Consider the following 6,797-nt stretch of genomic DNA (forward strand, 5'->3'; position numbering starts at 1 on the left):
TATGTATTTTGTCAAAAGGATGACCTCTTCTTAGACTGAGTAATTTTGGTGAATAAAATATACTTTCACAGCCTGGCCTTTAGCTAAGGCCTCAGAAAATTCAAAAGCGAGTAGTTGTCCTGGAGATGAAGTGCTCAAGGACAAGTTCCCAGGAGTCTACCGAGGTCGGGCATGAAATAACTTTAGTGCCAGTTTTCACTCACAAAAAGAACCTGGCAGATAGCAGTAAAGACACAATTCCCCATCTCAATAACTGACTTGCAGCACATATCTCTAACCTCATTTTTCTATTATAAAATTTAAAGTTTAGCTAACTATTTGCACAGAATAGAAGAATATATCTTAAGATGTGTGATGCTGTCTAGGCCACTGTCTGTTGCTCTGTGCGTTTCTACCTTTCAGATTAAACATCAGTGAATCTGACAACTAAGCATTGCCAAGATTACAGTTGGTGTGACTTCTTCAAGCCTGAAAGAAAAATTTTATGATTTCTGATGTGTCTCTGTCTCTATTGTTTACTTTAGGAATAAAAAATGACCTTCAATATCCAGCTCTTACATTGGCAAAAGTTTTCCTGAAGGATAACTTTTTAAAGAAGCAGCAGTAAAGAAAGTTACTTCCAGATCATGTGAGCCTGTTTATCTTATAAAGGCCTTTTTAAATAGGCAAGAATTTTTTCCTAATGGTTCACTACTCTGAGTCTTTCTTTTATTACTCTGGAAAAGATCTGGGAGCTGGTGTCGTGATTCATTTTCTTGACTTTTCACATATTAGCACACATAGAAAGTTGGCTTGAGAAGTTTAAAATTTTCCAGAAATTTGTATATCTATTGAGAAGCTGTCCTTTAAAAGCTGTTCCAATGTGTGTGGTTTTCTACTCTCTCACTTTGTTTAAAAATTATTGCTGGAGCTGGGTGGCAGTGGTGCACATCTTTAATCTCAGTACTCAGGATGCAAAGGCAGGTGGATCTCCATGAGTTAGAGGCCAGGCTGGTCTACAGAGTGAGTTCCAAGACAGATAGGACTTTTTCACAGAGAAACTCTGTTTTGAATAAACAAAAAAAAATATAAAACCTACTGTGAGGAGGGCTGAATAAATAGCCTTTAAAGGCTAGGTTAGCTACCTGATTACTAATAGCTTCTTGATTAAATTTTATTATTTTAGACACTTTAAATCATTATTAGAATAATGCATCATAACTTGGAGTGGTATTTCAGTCACCCTTCTTCACTTTTTCCCCCTAGGAAAGTGGGCTACAATCAAACAGAACCCCTGTACGTAACCTGAACAGGCAAAGAGTTTGTATTTTTTCAAGCTTTTGTCACTGCTATTTGTTCGGGTGTTTTGTTTATTGTTATTCATTAAATTTTTTTTCTTCCCCTAAGTATAGGAAGGAGTGATAGGTAACAATAATTGGTCTTCACTTGAAATCCCTGGGTAAATTGGTTGTAGAAAGGTCCTGGGTAATTACTATGTCTTTAATGAGTTCTACTGGATCTGGACTCCTAAGGGAAGCAGGGCCCCTAAGGCCCAGAAATGGCCATGGGGATGTGAGTAGGTATGGGGCAACAGGATGAGTACAGAGGCCACTAGTTCATTTGCCTGAAAAGCTGAGCAGGATCTTGAACCAGAAACTGTGACTCTGTACTCAGCAGATCTGGGTACATTCAAGAAAATAAGCTGGTGTCTTTCTGTCAATCCACATGAATTTCCAGTGTGATGCGGGACAGCCTCTAGGTATGATAGAATTCTTCTTTTATCTGTCTCTCAAGACATCACCACACTGTACAAGAATTTGTTTCACGGTCATACTATAACCACGTTTATATAGATGGGTTCATCACAGTTACTCATCATGTAAATTTCTCTCGGTATCACCCCGTTTCAGCAGAAGAGCAGAACTGTGAGATGGAGTTCACTGCTGTAATGTTAAATGGTTGTTTTGATATATTCTCCTGTGGGGTCTTAACAAACTCTGCAGAATGTTCTACCCAAGATGATTAATTTTATCTATACAAGTTCATAAATCTATGTTTTAATGATAATATCTGTGACTGCTCCTAAGGGCAGTCCATCAAGGGAGATATTAATTAATATCATCTATGTTTTTATGCAAAGGTACAAGAAGAACTCTCAAACTCAGTACTTCTACATAACCCAAGAGTATAGGCAGGTGTACCAAATGTTAGAAACATATCACTTGTAAATTTTAAGTACTGTTTAATTTGAAAATATTCTGAATATCTAAAGACAGTATGAAGCCCATTGGCCCAATAGGGGTAACAGTTGATTGTGATTTCTCTGGCTTCTGATCTTTGCACACATGCATACCTATCACAATAGTACTATTAATTTACAGAAGAAGGAGACACTGGGCATGGTGGCACATACCTATGATGCCAGTGCTCGGGAAGCAGAGGCAGGAGTGCACATCTTTGAGGCCAGTCTTGAATACATAAGGAGAGCATCATTTTAAGGGGCATATTATTTCTTTTTCCTAGGTGGCTTCATCTCTGTAATGCTAATACACAATGTGTAAGTGTACAAACTCTGAATTCAACTGCGTTGAACTCTTGTCGGTCTGTGAAAATTCAGTCAGACTTGGGTGTACATATCAGAGAAAGTTCCTTAGATCTCTTAGATATTTTTACTCTTTTGTGAGTTCTGAGATATGTAATAGATTCATTAGGCAGTGTTGTATAGAATCATATAATAACACATGTGCTGTGTGTGTGCATGTGCTCCCATGCATGTGACATAGGACACAGACTCTCCAGTGTGAGAGGCTGATAAGGACACTATTCAAAGAACTTTCCAGAACATTAGACTCCTTGAAAAGAGTGGATGCTACAGAGTTGTGTCTTAGACAGAAAATGTAGATTTTGATATAGTGATATGCCCTTTTCCTCTAATTCCTTCATCTGACTGCATGAAGCTCATCATGTTGTGAAGTGTTAATTATTCTACTCAAAGTCTACATATTAACGGACATTTATGGAAAATCTGCAGAGTTACACGCAGAAACCTGTCTCAAAAAATAAAGAATATCTGCATAGCAACTAGTATTTGTCCAAAATTGCTATCAGGTTTAACCCGCTCTATGGATAAACTAACCATCACACACAATATAGACATCTGAAGAATAACTCAAGGGGAGATTCTAAATTCACTTGTTGCTTATACTTTTTAATTATTTATAATATTTTTCATACTGTCTTTGGTACCAATATCATGACATTTTTTTGGACTAAAGCATATGGACATGATTTGGAGTCACCTGTATTACAGAGAAATACAAATGACTAGCACTAACACTGAGGAGATGCAACATTAGATCTCCAACACTCATTATAAAGTACAAAATGTAGTGCTAACTGCTCAAGTCTTTTTACGTGGAAATTTTTGTTCCATTGTATTTTAAGAAATCTGCATGAGTTGAGCAGCAAGTAACAAAGCTTCATGGGCCAAATTCATGCATCGTGAAAGGTACTGGCTCTAGTTGAAGATTAAGAATGATTATAAATAATAAAGCAAAAAGAGAGCATATGATACATTTCCTCCACAGAGTTTACAATTGACGGTGAGGGTGAGGTGTCTTAAAGTAGTGATCAGAGTTTTAAGTACATGGGATATGTTTGGGATACTGTAGAACATGGCTGAAGGTCTCACTTATGAAAAGATAGAATAAATTTAGCTGTATATGTGAGAAGTAATATCCCTTACATATGAGTGAAGAAGAAGCAGATAAAAGAGAAGCAGAGGGGAGGAATGATAGGCAAATAGAAGAGAAATCTGAAATGAGGGCAGTGAAAAATTTTAACCCAACATTGATTAAGAGAAAAAAGCAAGTGTCACTGTAATACTAAGTAAGGATATACCATTGGCACATGTGAGGTAATGAAACAGCATTTGTGTCCTTAATAGGAGCTTTTCCTTATCCTCAGAGCAACAGTGGTAATGTGAAAAATAAACCAGAAAAGAGATGATGGGCTTCCTCTATTAGAATGCCCAGTGTAAAAGAAGCAGCTTGAAAGAGACAAACATGAGAACATAGACATGAACTGAATTTTCTTCTGTATTCCAGTAAAGACAAAATCTGATCCTTACAGATGGATACAATCTCACAGAAAGAAATGAATTTTCTTCTGTATTCCAGTAAAGACAAAATCTGATCCTCACAGATGGATACAATCTCACAGAAAGAAATGGGTGAAATAGGGGGAGAATGAGGTGACTGGGTAATGTACGACAGCAGTTCAAGGTAAGCAAAAAAAATTGAATGGATCAAAATTCATAGAGTTCTGACTCAAACCTTAATTTCCTCCTTGGCTTTACTATGGGGAAACTAAGAGGAAGGAGATTGAAGAATGTTTTGGGAGGCCAGGCGATGGTGGCACACTCCTTTAATCCCAGCACTCGGGAGGCAGAGGCAGGCGGATCTCTGTGAGTTTGAGACCAGCCTGGTCTACAGAGCTAGTTCCAGGACAGGCTCCAAAGCCACAGAGAAACCCTGTCTATAAAAAAAAAAGAATGTTTTGGGAGACAACAGAGTGAGACACAAATTTGTCTTGGGGTTTTTGAGCTTCTGATGCCTGTCATCCATGCAATGGAGGGAGATGATCAGTGAAGAGTGGAGTTGAAATCTGTATGCTACAGAGACATGCATGTCTGAGTTTGAAATGGCAATCTAAAGCATTTCTTTATTTTTGAAGGGTTTTATTGAAATTTATGCAATATTATGATGTTAAAATTTATTCAAGTTCTTCAAGAACATCAATTATACAAAATAACGTAGAACAGATTACAAATGAACAAACTAGAATTGAGCAGGCAGTTGGAGAGAGACACATTAGTCTACTGTGTGTACCAATAAAAATAGCATAAAGCTGGCTAGGAAAGGATGGAAATAGAAACCTGCTTATGAAAGTCGAGAAAAATCATTGATGGTTATGATTACAGACATTTGAAGTTTAAGATTATACTTACTATGATTAGTGTCATATCCATTATGGCAGAATATACATCCTAAATATATGTTCATTTTTTCTTTGAATTATAAGAAATCCTGTTATTTTTTCATTAGGATACTGAGTATGAAGAACAATAATGAACAACCAAACTGTCATCTCCCACTTCCTCCTCCTGGGCCTGCGCATTTCCCCAGAGCACCAGCACCTGTTCTATGTCCTGTTCCTGGCCATGTACCTCACCACCGTCCTGGGGAACCTCATCATCATCATCCTCATTCTACTGGACTCCAATCTCCACACACCCATGTACTTGTTTCTCAGCAACTTGTCCTTCTCTGACCTCTGCTTCTCCTCTGTCACAATGCCCAAATTGCTGCAGAACATGCTGACCCAGGACCCATCCATTCCTTATGCAGGTTGCCTGACACAAATATACTTTTTAATGGTTTTTGGAGACATGGAGAGCTTCCTTCTTGTGGTCATGGCTTATGACCGCTATGTGGCCATCTGCTACCCCCTTCGGTACACCAGTATAATGAACACCAAGCTCTGTGTAAGTCTAGTAGCACTGTCCTGGGTCCTTACTTTGTTGCACTCCATGTTTCATACCCTGCTCCTGACTAGATTGTCATTCTGTGAGAACAATGTGATCCCCCAGTTTTTCTGTGACATATCTGTTCTGTTCAAGTTGGCCTGCTCTGACAGTTATATTAATGAACTAATGATATTTATCTTGGGAGGGCTTGTTATTGTTACCCCATTCTTACTCATTGTTGTTTCCTATTTACAAATTGTCTCCTCCATCCTGAGAGTTTCATCTACTCGGGTTATCCACAAGGTCTTCTCCACCTGTGGCTCCCACCTGTCTGTGGTCTCACTGTTCTATGGAACAATTATTGGTCTCTACTTATGTCCTTCTGCTAATAACTCTACCGTGAAGGACACTTCCATGGCCATGATGTACACAGTGGTGACTCCCATGTTGAACCCCTTCATCTACAGCCTGAGGAACAGAGATATGAAAGAAGCCCTGATAACAGTTCTTTGTAAGAAGAAAATCTCCTTATGGTAGCATTACTAGAAATTTTACTTAAATTTATCTATTAAATATATTGATATTAATATCACAAAATATTTCCATGCAATGGGACCCCCATGCAAGAACAAACTACATAATATTTTCAATTTCAAACAAATTTTGTAACGTTGTTCACTTAAGGAAGGGGACATCAATGACTCAGTGACACATTCTCTGTCGTGAGTGTGTGATCCCAGGAAATCATTAGGTAAGAGCCATTGTTTTATCAGATTTTCATTCCTTACATTCTTTTTATATTGAAAATAGATTCCTCTCTCATACAATACATCCCAACCACAGTTTCACTTTGCTCACTCCTCCTTGTTCCCCATCATGGCCCTCCTCCCTTATATCTATCTCTTCTCTGTTTCCTCTCTAGAAAAGTGCAGGCCTCCACAAGATGACAGTCAAACATGACCAAAAAAGATAGAATAAGACAAGGCAAAAAGGCCTCACATGGAGGCTGGACCAGGCAACACAGGAAGAATAAAGAAGTACAAAAATAAGGCAAATGAATCACAAAAACCCACCCCTACTCTTAGAAAGCTCACAAAACATCCAGCTAACAGCCTAACCTATATGCAGAGGACCTGGTACATAGCAAAGCAACCGCCATGCTTGCAATTTCAGTCTCTGTGAGCCTATGTGAGCCCCACTTAGGTGACATGGTGGGCCTTGTTTTTCTGGAGTCCTCCACTCCCTCTGACCCCTATAATCTTTCTTAGACCTCTTCCCTGGCACTCCCTAA

The 6,797-nt window shown here is 38.5% G+C and overlaps 1 protein-coding gene across 1 annotated transcript; it reads left to right on the forward strand.

The window, feature by feature from the left end:
• Nucleotides 1-5,107: 5,107 nt before the first annotated feature.
• LOC101999412 (olfactory receptor 1468-like) lies at nt 5,108-6,043 on the forward strand. The gene has a single exon (XM_005350268.1). It carries the CDS (start codon nt 5,108-5,110, stop codon nt 6,041-6,043), a length of 936 nt encoding a protein of 311 aa, XP_005350325.1.
• Nucleotides 6,044-6,797: the final 754 nt, after the last annotated feature.

This window comes from Microtus ochrogaster, chromosome 7 (genome assembly GCF_000317375.1).
Source record: "Microtus ochrogaster isolate Prairie Vole_2 chromosome 7, MicOch1.0, whole genome shotgun sequence".
Classification (NCBI taxonomy): Eukaryota; Metazoa; Chordata; class Mammalia; order Rodentia; family Cricetidae; genus Microtus; species Microtus ochrogaster.

Bases quoted from the DNA above. Each gene is read 5' to 3' on its own strand.
- LOC101999412 (XM_005350268.1), top strand. From the start codon at position 5,108: ATGAACAACCAAACTGTCATCTCCCACTTCCTCCTCCTGGGCCTGCGC.